Consider the following 26,121-nt stretch of genomic DNA (forward strand, 5'->3'; position numbering starts at 1 on the left):
CTTTAAGGTAAACGTGCCAAGTTCATGAACATAGGGGCCAAGAAAAAAGAGAACAAAATATATAATTACTAATTAAAAGTGGAAAAGGAAGGAGTCACCTGAAGTGGGTTAAAAAAGGAATGTGGGGAAAAAAGGAAGGTTCTGTGTGTGGGAACATATTTAGCCTGAAATGATAGTGAAATGGCCAGGAGAAAAAAAAAATGAAGTTAAAATGGTCAAGGATGTGGGAAGAACGGGTAGGTCTGTGCTTGATTGTGTGATTCTGGCATTGCTTATCTGACAGAGGTAAATGGCTAGAGAAGGAATCACTCTTCCTTTTTTGTTTTGTTATTTTTTGGTTTTTGTGTAAGCTCAAAATGCTAAGTGGTTGGCTTTAAAGTTGATCTACTGTTTTATTTTATTGAAAAAAACAGAGCAGAATATGAGTCATCTGGATTTCTTTTTTTTTTTTTTTAAAGATTTTATTTATTTATTTGAAGGACAGAGGTCACAAGTAGGCAGAGAGGCAGGCAGAGAGAGAGAGAGAGGGAAGCAGGCTTCCTGCGGAGCAGGGAGCCTGACGCGGGGCTCGATCCCAGGACCGTGAGATCATGACCCGAGCCGAAGGCAGCAGCCCAAACCACTGAGCCACCCAGGCGCCCCGAGTCATCTGGATTTCTACATGGTTCCCGCAAGATCCGAAATTACATGTAGTACAAAATCATGTTTTCGATATTTACCACAGGCCAAAAATTTTCCCTTAAAATTTGATCAAAGCTACACAGCAAAGCTGCAACCACAGCCTTGACTTTGGATCCTAGGGCTAACTTTCTGGAACCACATCCCCAGGGGTGGCCTGCACAAATGACTGAACTTGGCTGAAAAGCAAGTTTGCCTTTAGGGCTCCCTGCCTTCCATTTTAATACCTTTTGCTTCCTCGGAGGGTGCACAATGAACAGCCTGTGCCCACACTGGCCCTTCAGGCTGGAGTCACCCCTTTCTGTGACTCACTTGTCCCTCTCAACCAAGAGGCTTACTCGGAAGCCCTGTCCACTGTCCCTTCCCAAAATATCCATGCCTGTGCTTCGGGTCCTGCTCTTGACAACCCTACAGATTCATTTCCTTGGAGTCACTGATCAGCATGAAATTACATTTTTATTTCCCCCCATCTTCAACCTCCCCCTTTTCAAAAATTTATTTTACTGTTATGTTAGTCACCATACAGTACTTCATTAGTGTTTGATGTAGCCCTCCATGATTCATCGTTTGTGTATGCCCCTTTCTTAAGTAGGAGATCTTATGTCTTTGCCCAGAATGAACCATCCCCCTTATGTTTAAAATTGGGGCCATTTGAAGGGCAGCCTGCTTAAAACTCTTTGACCTTGATCTCAGGGCACAAATCTGGACTTCTGTACAAGCTTGGAATCTTCTGTCTGCTTGAAATGTCCTCTTGCTCTATATATCCTACCTGGTGAAATCATTGCTCATGGTTCATAACCCTTTTCAAATGTGGTCTCTACCCAGAAAGACCTCCTGACTCTCTAGAACTGTGCTGACACAGGAACCATGACCCATGGGAAGCAACTGACACATGAAATTTGATTGCTTCAAAGTAACATGTGCTAAAACACACACCAGATTTATAAGACTTGTATACAACATAAGTATAATATCTCCTTTTACATCATGCATTGAAATAATTTTTTGGATATACTGGGTTAAGGAAAATATATTATCAAATGGATTTCATCAGTTCTTTTTCTTTTTAATGTGAAATTTTGAAAATTTGAAAATTTGAAATTACAATGTGGCTTATGTTTATGTTTCAAATTACAAAATTTGAAATTATATATGTGGCTTATGTTTATAGATTACCTTCCATTTCTATTGGATAGCACCGCTCTAGAGTCCAAACCAATAGTTTTGAAATCACAGTGGGAGCTGGGGAATATGGATGATTTGTGAATTTCTGTCTGAATGTCTGTGGAAAGGCATTTTGGAGTAAGATAATCTATGTCTCTGATGAACATCAATAACATATTTAAGATAATCAGTGAAGAACAGATGTATTAGGTCTTTGCAGCATTGATCTTTCACTAACTTTGACGAAATCCCCATTTCCTTCCCTCCTATCCCTAACCCTGGGGATGAAGAAAAAACAGTGTGACAGGGTATGTAAAATCATTTTTTTTTTTTTTCAGTAGACCATTGTCTGGTCTAGACAGACAAAATGGAATATGGTCCACTTAAGTATAGACAGCTGTGAAGAGGAAGGGGAGGGGGAGAAGGGGAAGGGAGGTGGAGAGGGGAAGGAGGAGGGGGAGGAAGAAGAGGAAGAAGGAAAGAAGAAAGGAGGCTAATATTAGATGTCACATGCAGTGCTAAACACTCCCACATAATCAGAATTTCCTAAACTGGGCTCAGAAACCATAGTCTTGAGGGGTATTCATAAATGTTGTGTTGGGGACAGGGAGGGAAAAGGAAGTTTCCTGACATACCAGAATCAACAACACTGTACTGAACAAAATTAATGAGATTTCTTAATTGCTGGACTTTTCAGAGCCTTTAATATACTATGAAACATATGACAGCCCAAAAGAGAAAAATTGAATTTAGTGTTTCCAAACTTACTTGACCACTGAATCCTCTTTTGAAAAACACATATCAACAGCACCAACATTTACTGGTTGGTAAAATTTGTCCTAGGCAATGTCATCTCATCTGTATTTTAAGGCAAGAAACTGTGGCTTAGGAAGTTAAGTGACTCCCTACCATTTCAATCATATAATTGGTTTTTGGCTGAGCCCAAATTCCAAAATCATGTTTATACCAGAGGAAGGATTTTTTTTTTTTTAAGTAGGCCCCATGTCCAACTTGGGGCTCAAAGTCATGATCCCGAGATCAAGTCGCACGTTCTACCAACTGAGCCAGCTGGGCACATTTAGAATAGGCAAATATTATCATCGCAGAAAATTCACAATACATATAGTGGTACATGTAAAAATGATTAAATCACTTCTCTCCACATATTCTAAGTTCATGGTCCCTCAGTTCAGACCCCACCCCTTCTTGGTCAGCTTGGATAAAAGAGGTCTTTTTATTCTGAATTTTCATCATTTGGATCTTGGCATACATTAATTTTAAGCTTAGATATGCTTGTGTCTTATCTGTCTAAATAGACTGGAGCTTCCTGCAGCATTACTTTGAATTCCCCACAGTGTGTCCTGCAGACAGAAGAGGCTCTCTAGAACCCTGCAGGGCTCAGCTGTTGATGGTTTGTGGGGTCTTCTTCCCAGATCTGAGGGCTAGAGAAACATTAGCTCTTGGTTCAGAGATACCACTTCACCGAAGTTGCAAAGCCAGTGTCGAACAGCGTGATAGTGAACGCTGACATACCTGTAAAATGCAACTCATGATATCAGAAGCAATTTTTGCATGGGGAGTGTCTTCATCTTTCCCAGAGGGTCTTAGGCTGTGCTCCAGACAGGAGTCCCAGAGCCCCACCAGGGCCTCTGCATGCTTTTCAATCGACTCTGTCTCTCTGATGGCTGTTGTGATTCTCGTGATGCAGATTTCAACCACTGCCTGGTCATTGTTATTGGTCTGGTAATCCTAGTTGAAAGAAAACCTTCATGTTAAATAACAGTCTGGAAAGTTCTCTTCGAAAGGACCGACAACATGCCAGCTAATACACTTAGCAAAGGGGCGTGCTGTACCCTGAGCTAAGGGGTGAGCCCCAGTACAATGAGGGCCTTCTGCCTTGGAGATGAGAATCTGGTGGACGAGGCGATATGCAAATGTGCTGAAACGGAGCGGGTTCCTGCTGTCACAGACCCACAGCCAGGGAGCGGGGAGAGTCCAAAGAAGCTTAATTGTTCACTTGCCAAGTAGGGTTTAATTTTCAGGCTGTTTCAGTTTCTAAGTCTGTTACAGGTCAGGGTTGACTTTTTTTCCTCTGACAGTTCAATGATTTTTGTGAAATGTTTCAAATCATCCTCCAATTTCCCCTCATAAACATTCTCTCTCTCCTACTACACAACAGAATACATCATTTCAGCTCTCTCTTTTTGGTTCAAATAACTACCAAATCCACGTTAGCTTTCCCCAACCAAATTTCCCTTTATTTAACTATTAAATTGTCCCTCAAATATCTAATCATCTTTATTGGGAGGTAATAGGACCATCCAAGATCTAAATGTGAAAAATCGGCCCATGATTTTAATTCAGAAAACTGGTCTGTCCATAGCCTGGCAGACTGACAAAAACGAAAATATAATTGAGCAGTGAAGCAATTTGATCCATACACCACCATGTGCGATGGGAGATGGGAAGTGAGGGGGCTTTTCTGCCCTACTGTGAGCTCCAGCCCTGACAATCTGGGTTAGCTATCATATCTAATGCTGCAGTAAACATCTTATGCACGAAGCCCTCTCCATGTTCAGATTACCGATGGCCAGAGTCTTCAGAAGTGGAAATTTCTGGGACAAAGGACAGGAACATTTCTAGGGCTCATGATACATACTGTCATACTATTTTCCAGAAAGGTCTTCTGATATATATTCCCATCAGCTGGGTGAAAGCATGTTTTCCCCACTGTGCCTTTGTAAGCACAGAGTATTATTAATTTGTGCTAATAATTTGATCAGTGAAAAACAGTTATCTCATTGCTGTTTTACTTGGAATTTCCTGATCAGAAGTGAGGTTAAGGGGCACCTGGGTGGCTCAGTAGGTTAAAGCCTCTGCCTTCAGCTCAGGTCATGATTACAGGGTCCTGGGATCGAGCCCCACATGGGGCTCTCTGCTCAGCGGGGAGCCTGCTTCCTCCTTTCTCTTTGCCTGCCTCTCTGCCTCCTTTTGATTTCTGTCTGTCAAATAAATAAATGAATCCTAAAAAAAAAAAAAAAAAGAAAAGTACAAGACATACATATGTGTCTTGGTTCACGAGCAACAAAATTCCAGTTTTCTACTAAAAAGAGAAGTGCTTTGATGGAGAATTCTGAAAGCATTCTGGAATGAAGCTGGAGTATACAGAAGAAATTAATGTGTCAGCAAGATTGTTTAACAAAAGGCATATATTCTCATTCTAAGATTTCTAACTACAAGAGTTAAACAGCTGTTTGTAAGATAAATCAGTGCACACTGGTCACAATGTCAGTGAACGTATTAATATATTAGGCATAGGTGCATCAGTTATGAATGCTGATATTACTGTGAATCTATTGAGCTAAGAATTTCCTGTGATATACCACTTTACTAAGGAAAGATTTTTTTAACTAGAGACAATTTATAAATTTAAATCCCTACATATGACATGAAGAAAAGCTTTCTCCAAAAAGGAGGTTTCCTCAAAAAAAGGTTGAAAACCCAAAAAGCTGTTAACTACTTCAACAAATATCCAAAAAGACAAAGGAAATTAAAAAAAACAAAAAAACAAAAAAATGATGTGATTGACTAGTCTAAAGATTTTTGTCAGGGGATCAACTTTGCAATTAGGGTTTCCTAACTCATCATATGCCACCCTGATCTTATAAAATATATATGTCTGCATACATATGTGTCCATGTTCAAGTTCAAACTTGAATCATTACCTATGCATATTAAAATCGGTAACTTCTGAGAACTAGATCTATTTAATATCAAACCTATCAAAGTAGGTTTAGAGATTCATACTCACAGTAACCTGGTCATTGTTAACGTTTAAGTAACTTACCCTACAGCAGTGGGGAGACCAAATTATAAGGTGGGAAAATAAAAAATCCACACATCGTGTTCCTCCAAGTCTAGTTACTGGGAAGGGTCACCCCCACCGAGCCACAGATACCACTCCTCCACATCAATATCCAAAAACCATAAACCACTCACACTTCTTATGCTCTAAACAGTCTTCAGGGGATGGCCCACTGGAAAAAGGGAATGTGGAACATCTGAAATAAAGCACTTAGTGATAGGAATGACATAGGAGTAGAAGTTGGAAGAGAATAAGGAAAACATCTTGAGAACCATTTCTCCTTCCCTTCTGTGAGAGACAGCATAGCATAGCAGTTAGAAGTATGGACTCTTGTCTGCACACAGAGCCATATTCTGCTCTTACCAGCTCTGAAATCTTGAGCAACCACTTATCTTTCTGTACCTCAGTAGCCTAATCCTTAAAATCAGCATATTATAGGGGAGGAGTCAAGATGGCAGAGAAATAGCAGGCTGAGATGACATCAGGTAGCAGGAGATCAGCTAGATAGCTTATCAAACCAGACACCTACAAATCCAACAGGAGATCAAAGAGAAGAAGAGAAGAAATTCAAGAAACAGAAAATTGGCCACTTTCTGAAAGGTAGGACTGGCAGAGAAGTGAACCCAAAGTGATGGGAAGATAGACCTTGGGGGAAGGGGCCAGCTCCTGGCAAGCAGCGGAGCAATGGAGCACAAAATCAGAACTTTTAAAAGTCTGCTCCACTGAGGGACATCACTCCAGAGGCCAAGCTGGGGTGAAGCGCACATGGGGACAGTGTGGCCCCATGTCCAGCGGGGTCACAGAAGGATTGGGGGTGTCTGAGTATAATAGAGCTCACAGGTATTAGAGCAGGGAAGCTGGCTACAGTGATGGAGCCAAGGAATGAGCTCTCAACTTGGGGTTACCTTGAACCATGATCTGTGGCACAGTCGACTGCTCTGTAAACAGGGACTCTACAAGATCCGGGGAGAGCCCCCTGGAAGAGCTCAGGGATCTGTGGGGTTAGAGACTCCAGGCAGGGCTGTGGGCCAGAGACAGAGATGCTTGGTCACAGGCTGTGTGAGCTCAGAGCGCAGTGGAGGCCAGGGAGACGGGAGTGATTGAACACTTTTCTCTGAGGGTGCACTGAGGTGTGGGACCCTGAGCTCTCGGCCAGAGACTGGGAGGCAAGTACTTTCATTTCCATCCTCCAGAACTCTACAGAAAGCATTCAGAAAAACAAAAGCTCCCAAAAGCAAACCCGAGGGGATTGCTTAGCCTAGCCCCTGGTAAGGGTAGTGCAATTCTGTCTCGGGAAAGACACTTGAGAATCACTACAACAGGCCCCTCCCTCAAAAGATCAACAAGAAATCCAGTCAAGACCAAGCTCACTTACCAAAGACAACAGCAGAATTCCAGAGGAGGAGAAAGCAAAGCATGGAATTCATGGCGTTCTCCCCATGGTTCTTTAGTTTTGCAAAGTTGATTAATATATTTTTATTTTTTTTCTTCTGCTAATTTTTTTTAACATTTACCATTTCCTCTTTTAACATTTTTTAACTAGTCTATCTTAACAATACCTTTCATTTAAAAAGATCTTTTTTGAACTTCATTATTATAGTCATATTTATTCTTCATTTTATCTAACTTTTTTTTTGTATACACATAGGGTTTTTTGTTCTAAAACATTTTGGGGTACAACTTCTTCTAATAGATCAAAATACACCTTAAATCTAGCACAGGGCTTTGTTCTAGTCTCCAGCCTGAACAAATTCTCTTCACTTTCTTTTTCTTTATTCTCCCAACCAACTTATCTTATCAACTATTTTTTTTAGAAGTTAAAAAAAAATTTCATCTTTATACTTATATTCCATCCCTGCATCATGTTTACCTTTATATATGTTTTTCATTTTTTTAAATTTTGAGAGGTAGTTTTTTCTGAGACCAAAATACTCCCAAAATTAAGTGGGTGACCCTGTTCTAATCACCAGTCTAATATATATATATACATTTTTACATTTTTTCTTTTTTTAATTCTTTTTCCTGAACTTCTTTTTACCCCCATTCTTCCCCCCATGATTTGGGGTATCTTCTAATTTGCTTAAAGCACATTTTCCTGGGGTCTTCGCCACCCTTTTAGTATTTTATTTTCTCCTTCATATATTCTTATCTGGATAAAATGACAAGGCAGAAAAACTCACCACAAAAAACAAAAACAAAAACAAAAACAAAAACAAAAACCAAGAGGCAGTACCAAAGGCTAGGGACCTTATCAATATGGACATTGGTAATATGTCAGATCTAGAGTTCAGAATGACAATTCTCAAGGTTCTAGCCAGGCTTGAAAAAGGCATGGAAGATATTAGAGAATCCCTGTCTGGAGAAATAAAAGCCCTTTCTGTAGAAATAAAAGAACTAAAATATAAACAATTTGAAATTAAAAAAGCTATTGATGAGGTGCAATAAAAAATGGAGGTTCTTACTGCTAGGATAAATGAGGCGGGAGAGAGAATTAGTGATATAGAAGACCAAATGATAGAGAATAAAGAAACTGAGCAAAAGAGAGACAAACAACTACTGGAACACAAGGGGAGAATTCGAGAGGTAAGTGATACCATAAGATGAAACAACATTAGAATAATTGGGACTCCAGAAGGAGAAAGAGGGGAGCAGAAGGTATATTGGAGAGAATTATTGTAGAGAATTTCCCTAATACGGCAAAGGGAACAAGCATCAAAATCCAGGAGGTACAAAGAGCCCCCTTCAAAATCAATAAGAATAGGTCCACACCCCATCATCCAATAGTAAAATTTACAAGTCTTAGTGACAAACGGAAAATCTTGAAAGCAGCCCGGGACAAGAAGTTGTAACATACAATGGTAAAAATATTAGATTGGCAGTGGACTTATCCACAGAGAACTGGCAGGCCGGAAAGGACCGGCATGATATAGTAAGAGCACTAAACAAGAAAAACATGCAGCCAAGAATACTATACCCAGCTAGGCTGCCATTGAAAATAGAAATAGATAAAAAGCTTCCAGGACAAACAAAAACTGAAAGAATTTGTAAACACCAAACCAGCTCTACAGGAAATACTGAAAGGGGTCCTCTAAGCAAACAGAGAGCCTAAAAGCAGTAGATCAGAAAGGAACAGAGACAATATACAGTAATATTCACCTTACAGGCAATACAATGAAACTAAATTCATCTCTTTCAATAGTTACCCTGAATATAAATGGGCTAAATGCCCCAGTCAAAAGGCACAGGGTATCACAATGGATTAAAAAAAAAAATCAATATGCTGTCTACAAGAAACTCATTTTAAACCCAAAGACACCTCCAGATTTAAAGTGAGGGGGTGGAAAACAATTTACCATGCTAATGGACATCAAAAGAAAGCTGGGGTGGCAATCCTTATATCAGATCAATTAGATTTTAAGCCAAAGACTGTAATAAGACATGAGGAAGGATACTATATCATACTCAAAGGGTCTGTCCAAGAAGAAGATCTAACAGTTTTAAATATCTATGCCCCTAACATGGGTGCAGCCAACTATATAAACCAATTAATAACAAAATCAAAAAAACACATCGACAATAGTGCAATAATAGTAGGGTACTTTAACACCCCCCCTCACTGAAATGGACAGATCATCCAAGCAAAAGACCAACAAGGAAATGAATCCCTTAAATGACACACTGGATCAAATGGACATCACAGATACATTCAGAACATTCCATCCTAAAGCAATAGAATACACATTTTTCTAAGTGCACATGGAACATTCTCCAGAATAGACCACATCCTAGGTCATAAATCAGGTCTTGAATGGTAACAAAAGATTGGGATCATTCCCTGCATATTTTCAGACCACAATGCTCTGAAGTTAGAACTCAATCACAAGAGGAAATTTGGAAAGAACCCAAATACATGGAGACTAAACAGCATCATTCTAAAGAATGAATGGGTCAACCAGGAAATTAAAGAAAAATTGAAAAAAATTCATGGAAACAAATGATAATGAAAACACAATGGTTCAAAATCTGTGGGACACAACAAAGGTGGTCCTGAGAGGAAAAATATATAGTGATACAAGCCTTTCTCAAGAAACAAGAAAGGTCTCAGATACACAACTTAACCCCACATCTAAAGAAGCTGGAGAAAGAACAACAAAGAAAGCCTAAACCCAGCAGGAGAATAGAAATTATAAAAATCAGAGCAGAAATTAATGAAATAGAACCCCCCCCCCCAAAAAAAAACAGAAAAAAATTTAACAAAACTAGGAGCTGGTTCTTTGAAATAATTAATAAGATTAATAAGTCCCTGGCCAGGCTTATCAAAAAGAAAAGAGAAAGGACCCAAATACATAAAATCATGAAGGAAAGAGAGATATCACAACCAACACTGAGAAATACAAACAATTATTAGAACATATTATGAGCAACTCTACACCAACAAACTCAACAATCTGGAAGAAATGGATACATTTCTAGAGACATATAAACTACCACAACTGAACCAGGAGAAATAGAAAACCTGAACAGACCCATAACCAGTAAGGAGATTGAAACAGTCATCAAAAATCTCCAAACAAACAGGAGCCTGGGGCCAGACAGCTTCTCAGGGGAATTCTACCAAACATTTAAAGAAAAATTAATTCTTATTCTCCTGAAACTGTTCCAAAAAATAGAAATGGAAGGAAAACTTCCAAACTCATTTGATGAGGCCAGCATCACCTTGATCCCAAAACCAGACAAGGATCCCATCAAAAAAGAGAATTACAGACCAATATCCTTAATGAACACAGATACGAAATTATCACCAAAATATTAGCCAATAGGATCCAACAGGACATTAAAGGAATTATTCACCATGACCAAGTGGGATTTATTCCAGGGATGCAAGGTTGGTTCAATATCCACAAATCAATCAATGTGATATAATACATTAATAAAAGAAAGAACAAGAACCATATGATACTCTCAATAGATGCTGAAAAAGCATTTGACAAAGTACAGTATCCCTTCCTGATCAAAACTTTTCAAAGTGTAGGGATAGAGGGCACATACCTCAATATTGTCAAAGCCATCTATGAAAAACCCACCGCAAATATCATTCTCAATGGAGAAAAACTGAGAGCTTTTCCGCTAAGGTCAGGAACACGGCAGGGATGTCCATTATCACCACTGCCATTCAACATAGTATTAGAAGTCCTAGCCTCAGCAATCAGACAACATAAAGAAATTAAAGGCATCCAAATCGGTAAAGAAGAAATCAAACTATCACTCTTTGCAGATGATATGATACTTTATGTGGAAAACCTAAAAGACTCCACTCAAAAATGCTTATTACTCATACAGGAATTCAATAAAGTATCAGGATATAAAATCAATGCATAGGAATCAGTTGCATTTCTATACACCAACAGAAAGACAGAAGAAAGAGAAATTAAGGAGTCAATCCCATTTATAATTACACCCAAAACCATAAGATACCTAGGAATAAACTTATCCAAAGAGGCAAATAATCTATACTCAGAAAACTATAAAGTACTCATGAAAGAAATTGAGGAAGACACAGGAAATGGAAAAATGTTCCATGCTCATGGATTGGGAGAACAAATATTGTGAAAATGCCTATGCTACCTAAAGCAATCTACACATTTAATGCAATCCCTATCAAAATCCCATCCATTTTTTTCAAAGAAATGGAACAAATAATCCTAAAATTTATATGGAACCAGAAAAGACCTCGAATAGCCAAAGGAATATTGAAAAAGAAAGCCAAAGTTGGTGGCATCACAATTCTGGACTTCAAGCTCTATTACAAAGCTGTCATCATCAAGACAGTATGGTACTGGCACAAATACAGACACAAAAGTCAATAGAACAGAACAGAGAGCCCAGAAATAGACCTTCAATTCTATGGTCAACTAATATTTAACAAAGCAGGAAAGAATATCCAATGGAAAAAAAGACAGTCTTTTCAACAAATAGTGCTGGGAAAATTACACAGCCACACGCAGAAGAATGAAATTGGACCATTTCCTTATACAAAACACAAAAATAGACTCCAAATGGATGAAAGAGCTCAATGTGAGACAGGAATCCATCAAAATCCTTGAGGAGAACACAGGCAGCAACCTCTTCAACCTCGGCTACAGCAACATCTTCCTAGGAACATTGCCAAAGGCAAAGGAAGCAAGGGCAAAAATGAACTATTGGGATTTCATCAAGATCAAAAGCTTTTGCACAGCAAAAGAAACAGTTAACAAAACCAAAAGACAACTGACAGAATGGGAGAAGGTATTTGTAAATGGCATATCAGATAAAGGACTAGTATCCAAAATCTATAAGGAGCTTAGGAAACGCAACACCCAAAGAACAAATAATCCAATCAAGAAATGGGCAGAGGACATGAACAGACATTTCTGCAAAGAAGACATCCAGATGGCCAACAGACACATGAAAAAGTGCTCCACATCACTCAGCATCAGGGAAATACAAATCAAAACCACAATGAGATACCACCTCACACCAGTCAGAATGGCTAAAATTGACAAGTCAGGAAATGACAGATGCTGGCGAGTATGCGGAGAAAGGGGAACGCTCCTCCACTGTTGGTGGGAATGCAAGCCAGTGCAAACAATCTGGAAAACAGCATGGAGGTTCCTCAAAAAGTTGAAAATAGATCTACCCTACACCCCAACAATCGCACTACTGAATATTTACCCTAAAGATACAAACATAGTGAAAATGCCTATGCTACCTAAAGCAATCTACACATTTAATGCAATCCCTATCAAAATCCCATCCATTTTTTTCAAAGAAATGGAACAAATAATCCTAAAATTTATATGGAACCAGAAAAGACCTCGAATAGCCAAAGGAGATATATATATCTTTTAAAAGGACAGTTAATTCTAGTAAGAAGAATCCTCCTTCTCTTTTCCAACTTTAAAGATTTTATTTATTTATTTGACAGGCAGAGATCACAAGTACGCGGAGAGGCAGGCAGAGAGAGAGGAGGAAGCAGGCTCTCTGCTGAGCAGAGAGCCCGATGCAGGGCTCGATCCCAGGACCCTGGGATCATGACCTGAGCCGAAGGCAGAGGCTTTAACCCACTGAGCCACCCAGGTGCCCCCCCCTTTTTTTAATCTAGTTCTGCATTTAATGAAAACCACCTAAAACAGAAAAGGAGACAGGAGATCACCATAGAGGGGCACATGCATCCGAATGTTTATAGCAGCAATGTCCACAATAGCCAAACTATGGAAAGAACCTACATGTCCATCAACAGAGGAATGGATGAAGAAGAAGTAGGATATATAATGCAGCCATCAAAAGAAATGAAATCTTGCCATTAGCAACAACATGGATGAAACTAGAGGGTATTTTGCTTAGTGAAATAAGTCAATCAGAGAAAGACAACTATCATATGATCTCCCTGATATGAGGAAGTGGAGATGCAACGTTGGGGGTAGGAAAAGAATAAATGAAACAAGATGGGATCGGGAGGGAGACAAACCATAAGAGACACTTAATCTCACAAAACAAACTGAGGAGTTGCTGGGGGATGGTGGGTAGGTAGAGGGTAGTGGGGTTATGGACATTGGGGAGGGTACGTGTTATGGTGAGTGCTGTGAAGTGTGTAAACCTGGTGATTCATAGACCTGTACCTCTGGGGCTAGTAATACATTATATGTTTATAAAAAAATTAAAAAATATGAAAAATACTTAAATTGTAGAGAATAAAAAATGAATATCTTTTCTTAAAAAATCAACCTATTATTAATATCTATCTCCTGCTACTATGGTGAGGATTAAATTAATTAACATAGGGAAAGGATTTACAATAGTGTCTGGCACATAAGTGCAGATAAATGTTGTTAACATACAGTGAGTTATAAATACTTCCTTATATGTGGTTACAATTTTTTTAAGAATTTATTTATTTATTTGACATAAAGAGATCACAAGTAGGCAAAGAGGCAGGCAGAGAGAGAGAGAGAGAGATGAGGAAGCAGGCTCCCCACTGAGCAGAGAGCCCAATGTGGGACTCGATCCCAGGACCCTGAGATTATGACCTGAGCCAAAGGTAGAGGCTTAACCCACTGAGCCACCCAGGGACCCCTGGTTACAATATTTTTATACATTAATTTCACAACCAATTCATAATGTACAGCACAAAAATTTCACATACTTATTCTCTTCCTACTGTCACATTCTATACAGAATCCATACTAATAATATATTGATCTATGTATCATTTTTCCTGCTTTCAAGAGCACACATGTATACACACCTTACTTATTCTACCCTTCTAAGATTCCTCAAGGTGGAGACACTAAAAACTTCACCAGAAGCACCAATGATCCCAGAGCTGATAATGTCACTGGTACTTAAAGCAAAAGCAAACATAAAATGACTTTGAAGGATGGAACACTCAGCTAAAATCATCCCGTACTCCCAGGAGTAAAATTTTATTTAAACCAATTCAAAAATCCAAACTTATAAAACATTGGAACCAAGCCAATATGAACACATGGCAGGATGTACAACTTGGGGCATATTAGACAGTCAAAAAGCAGATAGCAGAATTATTGACCCCAAATTATATAATTATATGTTCAAAATGATTCATTGTATCAAGGAAGATTCTTATAAACAAAGACTAAATCTCTTTTAAAAGGAAAGGAAAGATGTTAAAACAAATGAAACTTCAAGAAATGAAAAACTCAGTGAGTGGATGAAATAGTGGATAAGATACAGCTGAAAAAAAGACTCAGTGGATTGGAATATGGAGCTGAGGAAATGAAAATATATTCCATAGATGAAAAATACAAGAGGTTAAAAGGCATGGAGGTTAAAATCAGAGAATATGAAGGATGTGAGGGCAGTGGGTTTTGTCTGCTTTGTTTTTTTTTTTTTAATTTTAATTTTTTATTTTTTTAAATTTTTTATGTTTTATAAACATATATTTTTATCCCCAGGGGTACAGGTCTGTGAATCACCAGGTTTACACACTTCATAGCACTCACCAAAGCACATACCCTCCCCAATGTCCATAATCCCACCCCCTTCTCCCAAACCCCCTCCCCCCAGCAACCCTCAGTTTGTTTTGTAAGATTAAGAGTCACTTATGGTTTGTCTACCTCCCAATCCCATCTTGTTTCATTGATTCTTCTCCTACCCACTTAAGCCCCCATGTTGCATCACCACTTCCTCATATCAGGGAGATCATATGATAGTTGTCTTTCTCTGCTTGACTTATTTCACTAAGCATGATACGTTCTAGTTCCATCCATGTTGTCGTAAATGGCAAGATTTGATTTCTATTGATAGCTGCATAGTATTCCATTGTGTATATATACCACATCTTCTTGATCGATTCATCTGTTGATGGACATCTAGGTTCTTTCCATAGTTTGGCTATTGTGGACATTGCTGCTATAAACATTCGGGTGCATGTGCCCCTTTGGATCACTACGTTTGTATCTTTAGATTAAATACCCAATAGTGCAATTGCTGGGTCATAGGGCAGTTCTATTTTCAACATTTTGAGGAACCTCCATGCTGTTTTCCACAGTGGCTACACCAGCTTGCATTCCCACCAACAGTGTAGGAGGGTTCCCCTTTCTCCGCATACTCGCCAGCATCTGTCATTTCCTGACTTGTTTATTTTAGCCATTCTGACTGGTGTGAGGTGATACCTCATTGTGGTTTTGATTTGTATTTACCTGATGCCGAGTGATATGGAGCACTTTTTCATGTGTCTGTTGGCCATCTGGATGTCTTCTTTGCAGAAATGTCTGTTCATGTCCTCTGCCCATTTCTTGATTGGATTATTTGTTCTTTGGGTTTTGAGTTTGCTAAGTTCTTTATAGATTCTGGATACTAGTCCTTTGTCTGATATGTCATTTGCAAATATCTTCTCCCATTCTGTCGGTTGTCTTTTGATTTTGTTAACTGTTTCCGTTGCTGTGCAAAAGCTTTTGATCTTGATGAAATCCCAATAGTTCATTTTTGCTCTTGCTTCCCTTGCCTTTGGCGTTGTTCCTAGCAAGATGTTGCAGCGGCTGAGGTCAAAGAGGTTGCTGCCTGTGTTCTCCTCAAGGATTTTGATGGATTCCTTTCGCACATTGAGGTCCTTCATCCATTTTGAGTCTATTTTCGTGTGTGGTGTAACGAAATGGTCCAATTTCATTTTTCTGCATGTGGCTGTCCAATTTTCCCAGCACCATTTATTGAAGAGGCTGTCTTTTTTCCATTGGACATTCTTTCCTGCTTTGTCGAAGATTAGTTGACTATAGAGTTGAGGGTCGATTTCTGGGCTCTCTATTCTGTTCCATTGATCTATGTGTCTGTTTTTGTGCCAGTACCATGCTGTCTTGATGATGACAGCTTTGTAATAGAGCTTGAAGTCCGGAATTGTGATGCCACCAACTTTGGCTTTCTTTTTCAATATCCCTTTGGCTATTCGAGGTCTTCTCTGGTTCCATATAAATTTTAGAATTATTTGTTCCATTTCTTTGAAAAAGATGGATGGTACTTTGATAGGAATTGCATTAAATGTATAGATTGCTTTAGGTAGCAGAGATATTTTCACAATATTTATTCTTGCAATCCAGGAGCATGGAACATTTTTCCATTTCTTTGTGTCTTCCTCAATTTCTATCATGAGTACTTTATAGTTTTCTGAGTATAGATTCTGTGCCTCTTTGGTTAGGTTTATTCCTAGGTATCTTATGGTTTGGGGTGCAATTGTAAATGGGATGGACTCCTTAATTTCTCTTTCTTCTGTCTTGCTGTTGGTGTAGAGAAATGCAACGGATTTCTGTGCATTGATTTTATATCCTGACACTTTACTGAATTCCTGTATAAGTTCTAGCAGTTTTGGAGTGGAGTCTTTTGCGTTTTCCACATGTAGTATCATATCATCTGCGAAGAGTGATAATTTGACTTCTTCTTTTCCAATTTGGATGCCTTTAATTTCCTTTTGTTGTCTGATTGCTGAGGCTAGGACCTCTAGTACTATGTTGAATAGCAGTGGCGATAATGGACATCCCTGCCGTGTTCCTGACCTTAGTGGAAAAGCTTTCAGTTTTTCTCCATTGAGAATGATATTTGCGGTGGGTTTTTCATAGATGGCTTTGATGATATTGAGGTATGTGCCCTCTATCCCTACACTTTGAAGAGTTTTGATCAGGAAGGGATGCTGTACTTTGTCAAATGCTTTTTCAGCATCTATTGAGAGTATCATATGGTTCTTGTTCTTTCTTTTATTGATGTGTTGTATCACATTGACTGATTTGCGGATGTTGAACCAACCTTGCAGCCCTGGAATAAATCCCACTTGGTCGTGATGAATAATCCTTTTAATGTGCTGTTGAATCCTATTGGCTAGTATTTTGTTGAGTATTTTTGCATCTGTGTTCATCAAGGATATTGGTCTATAGCTCTCTTTTTTGATGGGATCCTTGTCTGGTTTTGGGATCAAGGTGATGCTGGCCTCATCAAATGAGTTTGGAAGTTTTCCTTCGATTTCTATTTTTTGGAACAGTTTCAGGAGAATAGGAATTAGTTCTTCTTTAAATGTTTGGTAGAATTCCCCTGGGAAGCCGTCTGGCCCTGGGCTTTTGTTTGTTTGGAGATTTTTAATGACTGTTTCAATTTCCTTACTGGTTATGGGTCTGTTCAGGCTTTCTATTTCTTCCTGATTCAGTTGTGGTAGTTTATATGTTTCTAGGAATGCATCCATTTCTTCCAGATTGTCAAATTTATTGGTGTCGAGTTGCTCATAGTATGTTCTTATAATAGTTTGTATTTCTTTGGTGTTAGTTGTGATCTCTCCTCTTTTATTCATGATTTTATTTATTTGGGTCCTTTCTCTTTTCTTTTTGATAAGTCGGGCCAGGGGTTTATCAAATTTATTAATTCTTTCAAAGAACCAGCTCCTAGTTTTGTTGATTTGTTCTATTGTTTTTTTGGTTTCTATTTCATTGATTTCTGCTCTGATCTTTATGATTTCTCTTCTCCTGCTGGGCTTAGGGTTTCTTTCTTGTTCTTTCTCCAGCTCCTTTAGGTGTAGGGTTAGGTTGTGTACCTGAGACCTTTCTTGTTTCTTGAGAAAGGCTTGTACTGCTATATATTTTCCTCTCAGGACTGCCTTTGTTGTGTCCCACAGATTTTGAACCATTGTATTTTCATTATCATTTGTTTCCATGATTTTTTTCAATTCTTCTTTAATTTCCCGGTTGACCCATTCATTCTTTAGAAGGATCCTGTTTAGTCTCCATGTATTTGGCTTCTTTTCAAACTTCCTTTTGTGGTTGAGTTCTAGCTTTAGAGCATTGTGGTCTGAAAATATGCAGGGAATGATCCCAATCTTTTGATACCGGTTGAGTCCTGATTTATGACCTAGGATGTGATCTATTCTGGAGAATGTTCCATGTGCATTAGAGAAGAATGTGTGTTCTCTGTTGCTTTGGGATGAAATGTTCTGAATATATCTGTGATGTCCATCTGGTCCAGTGTGTCGTTTAAGGCCTTTATTTCCTTGCTGATCTTTTGCTTGGATGACCTGTCCATTTCAGTGAGGGGAGTGTTAAAGTCCCCTACTATTATTGTATTATTGTTGATGTGTTTCTTTGATTTTGTTATTAATTGGTTTATATAGTTGGCTGCTCCCACGTTGGGGGCATAGATATTTAAAATTGTTAGATCTTGTTGTTGGACCGACCCTTTGAGTATGATATAGTGTCCTTCCTCATCTCTTATTATAGTCTTTGGCTTAAAATCTAATTGATCTGATATAAGGATTGCCACTCCTGCTTTCTTCTGATGTCCATTAGCATGGTAAATTCTTTTCCACCCCCTCTCTTTAAATCTGGAGGTGTCTTCAGGCTTAAAATGAGTGTCTTGGAGGCAACATATAGATGGGGTTTGTTTTTTTATCCATTCTGATACCCTGTGTCTTTGACAGGGGCATTTAGCCCATTCACATTCAGGGTAACTATTGAGAGATATGAATTGTATTGCCTGTAAGGTGACTGTTACTGTATATGGTCTCTGTTCCTTTCTGATCTACCACTTGTAGGCTCTCTCTTTGCTTAGAGGACCCCTTTCAAGATTTCCTGTAGAGCTGGTTTGGTGTTTGCAAATTCTTTCAGTTGTTGTTTGTCCTGGAAGCTTTTAATCTCTCCTTCTATTTTCAATGATAGCCTAGCTGGATATAGTATTCTTGGCTGCATGTTTTTCTCGTTTAGTGCTCTGAAAATATCATGCCAGCTCTTTCTGGCCTGCCAGGTCTCTGTGGATAAGTCAGCTGCCAATCTAATATTTTTACCATTGTATGTTACAGACTTCTTTTCCCGGGCTGCTTTCAGGATTTTCTCTTTGTCACTGAGACTTGTAAATTTTACTATTAGGTGATGGGGTGTGGGCCTATTCTTATTGATTTTGACGGGCCTTCTCTGAACCTCCTGAATTTTGATGCTCGTTCCCTTTGCCATATTGGGGAAATTCTCCCCAATAATTCTCTCCAGTATACCTTCTGTTCCCCTCTCTCTTTCTTCTTCTTCTGGAATCCCAATTATTCTAATGTTGTTTCGTCTTATGTGTCACTTATCTCTCGAATTCTCCCCTCGTGGTCCAGTAGCTGTTTGTCCCTCTTTTGCTCAGCTTCTTTATTCTCTGTCATTTGGTCTTCTATATCACTAATTCTTTCTTCTGCCTCATTTATCCTAGCAGTGAGAGCCTCCATTTTTGATTGCACCTCATTAATAGCTTTTTTGATTTCAACTTGGTTAGATTTTAGTTCTTTTATTTCTCCAGAAAGGGCTTTTATATCTCTCGAGAGGGTTTCTCTAATATCTTCCATGCCTTTTTCGAGCCCGGCTAGAACCTTGAGAATTGTCATTCTGAACTCTAGATCTGACATATTACCAATGTCTGTATTGATTAGGTCCCTAGCCTTTGGTACTGCCTCTTGTTCTTTTTTTTTGTATGTGTTGAATTGTTCCGTCTTGTCATTTTGTACAGATAAGAGTATATGAAGGAGCAAGTAAAATACTAAAAGGGTGGCAACAACCCCAGGAAAATATGCTTTAACCAAATTAGAAGAGATCCCAAATCGTGAGTGGGGAGAAAGGGGATTAAAAGAGGTTCAAAGAGGAAGAAAGAAAAAAAAGAAAAGAAAAGAATTTAAAAAAAGAAAACTAATTAGAAAAATATAAAAAAGAAAATATATATATATATTGGATAAACTAGTTAAAAAACATTAAAAAAGAAAAAGGTAAAAGTTAAAAAAATATTTACCAGAATGTGAGAAAAAAAACAAAAACTGAAAAAGAAAAAAATTAAATTAACTGCAAGACTAAAAAAAAATCACAGGGAAAAAGCCATGAGTTCTGTGCTTTGCTTTCTCCTTTTCTGGAATTCTGCTGCTCTCCTTGGTATTGAAGCCGCACTCCTTGGTAGGTGAACTTGGTCTTGGCTAGATTTCTTGTTGATCTTCTGGGGGAGGGGCCTGGTGTAGTGATTTTCAAGCATCTTTGCCCCAGGGGGAATTGCACCGCCCTTACCAGGGCCGGGCTAAGTAATACGCTCGGGTTTGCTTTCAGGAGCTTTTGTTCCCTGAGCGCTTTCCATAGAGTTCCGGCGGACGGGAATACAAATGGCGGCCTCCTGGTCTCCAGCCCGGAGGAGCCGAGAGCCCAGGGCCCCACTCCTCAGTGTGCCCTCAGAGAACAGCACCCAGTTACTCCCGTCTGCCTGACCTCCGGCCGCGCTCTGAGCTCACCGAGCCTGCGATCGGTTCAAGGTAACACCGAGCTGTGAGCTTACTGTCGGCTCTGTCTCTGCAGCCGGCTTTCCCGTTCCAATACCCGCAAGCTCTGCGACACTCAGACACCCCCGATCCTTCTGTGACCCTGCGGGACCTGAGGCCATGCTGACCCCACGTGGGCTTCACTCCGGTTTAGCCTCTGGAGCGATGTCCCTCAGCGGAACAGACTTTTAAAAGTCCTGATTTTGTGCGCCGTTGTTCCGCCGCTTGCCTGGAGCCGGCCCCTCCCCCTGGGGTCTATCTTCCCGTCGCTTTGGATTCACTTCTCCGCCGGTCCTACCTTTCAGAAAGTGGTTGTTTTTCTGTATCCAGAATTGCTGTTCTTCTCTTCGATCTGCCGATGGATTTTCAGGTGTTTGCAATCTTTAGATAAGCTATCTAGCTGATCTCCGGCTAGCTGAAGTAGTCTCAGCCTGCTACTTCTCCGCCATCTTGACTCCTCCTTGTCTGCTTTGTTTATGATTATATTCCCAACGTCTAGAAGATAATAGGTACTCACAAAAGTACTTGTGGAATGCATAAATGAGTGGAATGGGTAGAATTTTCAGAAGGAAAAATGAGATGGAAGAGAGTATTTGATATAATATTTTTTAAATTTCCAAAATTGACAAAAAGCATGAACCTCAAACTCACAAAACACAATGAGGATTGAGTAAGGATATACAAATAAAACCACATTCGGACACATAATCATGAAACCTTGGAACACACCAAAGACAGAGAAATTATTAAAGCATAAAAAAATAGAGTAGGTATAAAGAATGTCAAACTGACAGAGGATTTTTATAACAGCAATGGTAGGAGTTACTGAGAAATAAAAACACTACCCAGCTAGAAGCCCATTGCTTCTTGGCCTTTCGACTAAGATGAAGTGTTGAAATCCAAGGCCAGGTGATCAATGTTCAAAGTTAAGGGCAAAACGAGGAGCTTTTTGGAAAAGACAAACATTGAGAGGATTTATCACTAATAGATCTTCACTGAAAGGACATTTAATATGTATATTTCAGAACGTGGAAACTTGGATGCAGAAGAAAAAAGAGAGGAAGACAACGGGGCGGGGGGGAGGGGGGAAGAACAGTGAGGGGAAAAATGAGGAAATACTAGGTGCTTGAAACAAACAATGGGTCAATTTTTTTAAACATCAGCAATTTTAAAGAATAGTTTCAAGGGGATTAAGATGAAATAAAAAGTCCTGCTTAACACTAATGTATGAGAGGGGCATGAGAGTATTCCAAGGTCCTGATGGTAATAGACAAGAGCTATTGAATAACTTTAGACATCATTGTAACCCATCAAATGTAAGATGGTGTCAACTGTGAGATCTTCCATTATGAAGAAAGAGAGAAGACTGCCAATTAAATTGTTGGTTATATCAGGTCTTTTTTTTTTTTTTAAGATTTTATTTATTTCTTTGGCAGAGACAGATCACAAGTAGGCAGAAAGGCAGGCAGAAAGAGAGGAGGAAGCAGGCTCCCTGCTGAGCAGAAAGCCCAATGCAGGGCTTGATCCCAAGACCCAGAGATCATGACCTGAGCTGAAGGCAGAGGTTTTAACCCATTGAGCCACCCAGGCACCCCTGGTTATATCAGGTCTTAAAGAGAATTCCATGCAAGACATAAATTGATGGTACTGGCTAGCCTCTTATTTCTCAGAAATTTCTTTCATGCCTTCCAAGAGAATTGTCTGTTTCTCCTGCTTTCAGTTGCATTACTTATTACGATATAATAGACAATATTTTACAAATATCTCAGTAACGTAAAAAAGTACATTCTTTTTTGGGTTCCATAAAACTTTCAGTTATTATTTTGTGAGAAAATGTGGAATTCCTATCATTCCTACAATGATGAATATTTTTGTTCACTAATGTAAAATTTATACTCTGGTACTTTTTCCATGCCTTCCTGCATACTCAATAAGTGTTTTTTTCAGTACCACATTATAATCTAGAAGCTTTGGAAGCATTTTAAGTGGACACTTAACCCAACACTAGTAGTAACAATAATGTACCTAATTTAGTTGGAATGTTAACAGTATGAAAAGCTATGGAAAATTTATGCACATGTAGGCAATGGCAACTTTATTATGCTTAATACCTGACCAACAGGAATGGTAAGATTGTAATCAGCTATAAAATATATACTTGTTTCAGAGTTATAAATAGATGAAAACTGTCTGTCTTGGAATTGACAATATATGGCTACTATGTTTGTTAAAATTTTAAAGGTAACTACTAAAAAATTAGAAATAGAATATAACTTTCAAGCCAACAGGGCCAACAGAGGTAGAAAATGAAAAGATAAAATTTCACTCAATTGAAAAAAATGCAGAGAAGATTAAGAGAAATTTAGAAAATTAGGAAATGAAACCCTAAATAAAATGGAGAAATATATCCAAGTATATTATTTATCATAATAAATATAAATTGACTAAATTTACTAATAAAAGACAAATTTTCAATTTGGATTATTTAAAAAATCTATTGACATGGTGTTTACAAATTATATTTAAGTTATAAGGATGTGAGAATTCAAAAAGGAAAAAGAAAAAGAGGAAATAGGTAACTATTTCAAAGAAAATAGACAAAACTTATCAGAAAAATGTTGCACAATGTGTATGTAATAAAAAAAGGAAAAGTTCTCCAAGGAATAAATAACTCTCCCAAAACTAATTAATACAAAAGTACACACACACACACACACGAATACTACTCAGCTATAAAGAAGAATGAGATATTGCCATTTGAGACAACGTAGATAGACTAAGTGAAATAAGCCAGAGAAAGACAAATACCATATGATTTCACTCATGTAGAAGTTAAGAAACTAAACAAATGAACACAAACAAAAAAACACTGTCAAGTACTGAGAACTGGAGGTTGCCAGAGAGGAGCTGGGTGGGAGGACAGGTAAAACAAGGGGATTTAAGAGGTAAAAAACTTTCAGTTATAAAATAAATGTCATAGAGATGAAAAGTGCAACATAGGGAATATGGCTACAGTATTGTAAAAACTTCATATGGCGACAGATGGTGACTTTACTTACTGTGGGGGAACATGGAGTAATGTATAAAATGATTGAATCAATGGGTTGTACCCTGAACCTAATATAACATTGCATGTTAATTATACTTCAATTTTTAAAAAAGCTCCCAAATTTATAAAGCAATCTTGACAAAATTACAAGGAGAAATCGACAAATCCAAAATTATAGTGGGAAGTTTTTAAACCTCTCTTAAGCATTTGGCTGTCTAAACAAACACAGATTTATTGAGGATTTAGAGAACTTAGACAATACAATCAAAAAAGAGTTCTTTCATCAACTTACTTAATACCTTCTACCCACTAATTCAAGAATACACATTCCTCTCAAGCACAAATATAACATCTAAATAGTCTAAAGAGTCAGGAGAGTGTAGTGGCTAAGAGGTTTCTGAATCCAAATTCTCTGGGCTTGATTCTTAGCTTGATTATTCACTAGCTGTATAGTCTTGGACAAGTTAAATTATTAACCTCTCTGTGCTTCAGTTTCCTTATCTATGAAATGGAGAGAATATTAGCACACTTATCTCGGAAGTTTATTGAAAGGGCTAAATATATTAACATGTGGTAAGCTCTTGGGAAAATCCCTGGAATATTGTTAGTTACACAGATTAGCCATCAACTGTGCTACAAAACAAGTCTCGACCAAGCCTAAACAAGTGGTATCCTGCCATTCATGTTATCCAACAACAACGCAGCTAAATTTCAACTTAACAACAAAAAGATTACAAAAATTCTTCTGGAAATTAAAGCACAAACTTTTAAGTCCCTGATGAATCAAAAAGGAAGTCACAATCAAAATAAGAATTTAGAATTCATAATGAAAATACTATATCTCAAAACTTATGGTACTCGGCAAGAAATCGAGGGTCTCAAATGCTTATATCAGAAAATAAGAAAGTAAAACAAACAACAACAATAAACAATAAGCTAATCATATACCTGAGGGAATTAGAAAAAGAACAGTAGAAAACAATCAGAAAAAGATCAAAGAGGAAAATAAGTGAATATTTAAAAAGGAATCAATGAGATAGAAGACCCTATACAGATGATTAATAAATTAAAAGCTTTTTAAAAAGACAAAGCTCCGACTGTATTGATGAAAAGATCAGTGAAAGAACATTTACAGATACAGCAGCACACACACACACATACACACACACACAAAAGAATAAAAAAGTTTTATGCCAATAAATTTGAAACCTGGGATAAAATATATAGTTTCCTAGAAAAGATAATTTACCAAAAGTGACTAAAGCAACCCTTCCCAATTTTCTTCAAAGAAATGAATTTAGTGAATCTTAAAATGAATTTTAAAAAACTGACCAGCACCACCACTCCCCCGGCATCCCCACCCCAAAAAACTGCATGCTGTCAAGAGGATTTTATAGTTTTCTGTGAAATTAAGGAATAGATTGTCACAATCTTACAAAGTCATAGATAACAGAAATGTGGAAACTTTTCCCACATCATTTTATGACCAAGTACATATAACTCGATACCAAAGTCAAGGAAAAACAGTGGAAGAAAGGACAATTATAGGCCAATCTCATGGCTCCAAAGCTTCTTTAAAAATATTAAACCAAATAAGGAAATGTACTAAAATTAATATCAAATTTCACTTTATCCCAGAATGTTATAATGGCTTTGTATTTTAAAAATCAATTATTATAATGTACCTCATTAATAAGATTAAAAGGGAAAATAGGATTACTTTAAGAGTAGAAAAAGCAGTTGATAAAATTAATCAGTTCTTAGAAAAAGAGGAATAAAAGGGAACAGAGATTTCTTTGTCTATTTTTCTTACTCTTGTATCCCCAGCATCTGTAGTATCTGGCATATTGTAAGTGCCTAATAAGTGTTGCTGAATAGTGGGGAAAATTTATAGACAGATATTAGTATTAATAAGAGAGTTGAATAAGTTTACTGGATTTATAATCATGATGCAAGTTTTAATCATCTGAAAAATAATTGGAAAATATTTTTTAAAAGATGTCATTTATAATCTCAGCTAATAAAATCTAAAATACTTACATTTTTTAAAAAGGACTTAGGTGTTACACGCAACTGACAAATTATTGAACACTAAATTTGAAACTAGTGATGTACTGTATCTTAGCTAATGGAATATAAATAAAATTTAAAAAGGGGAAAAAAGGACTTACAAGACTTTTAAGATCTTTAGGGAAAAAAATCATAAAACTATTTAAGAATATCTAAGTAAATATATATGTATACAGTATCCACAGATAAGAAGATAGTAGCATAAAGATGTTAATTTTCTTCAAATAAATTCATAGCTATAACTAAATTCCTATCAAGATAGTCACAGAATCATTCATTAAAATTGGGAAGCTAATATTTTAAAGAAGTTTGGGGATATTTTTCCCACCAGATATCAGGACTTAGTGCAGTAAAAGGCATAAGGCAAGCTACATTGGGAATAGGAGACCTGTAACATTCATACATGACAGGGTCTGTCCAAGAATATAGAAAAAATTCTTATGGATTAATAAGAAAAGTCTTTTTAAAAACCTCAATGGAAAAATG

General features: G+C 37.9%; 1 protein-coding gene across 10 annotated transcripts in view; it reads right to left on the reverse strand.

Moving 5' to 3' along the window:
• The window catches only part of VEPH1 (ventricular zone expressed PH domain containing 1), a 247,105-nt gene that overhangs the window by 206,828 nt on the left and 14,156 nt on the right, over positions 1–26,121 (reverse strand). For 9 of the 10 annotated variants that reach the window (XM_082685582.1, XM_082685578.1, XM_082685580.1 and 6 more), the window contains exon 3: positions 3,376–3,591. The exons of the other annotated variant lie outside the window; for it this stretch is intronic. In XM_082685582.1, coding sequence (XP_082541708.1) covers positions 3,376–3,591 — 216 coding nt within the window. The remainder of the gene's footprint in view (positions 1–3,375; positions 3,592–26,121) is intronic. 10 annotated transcript variants of the gene reach the window in all.

The sequence above is a fragment of the Mustela nivalis genome, assembly GCF_964662115.1.
Source record: "Mustela nivalis genome assembly, chromosome: 1".
NCBI lineage: Eukaryota > Metazoa > Chordata > Mammalia > Carnivora > Mustelidae > Mustela > Mustela nivalis.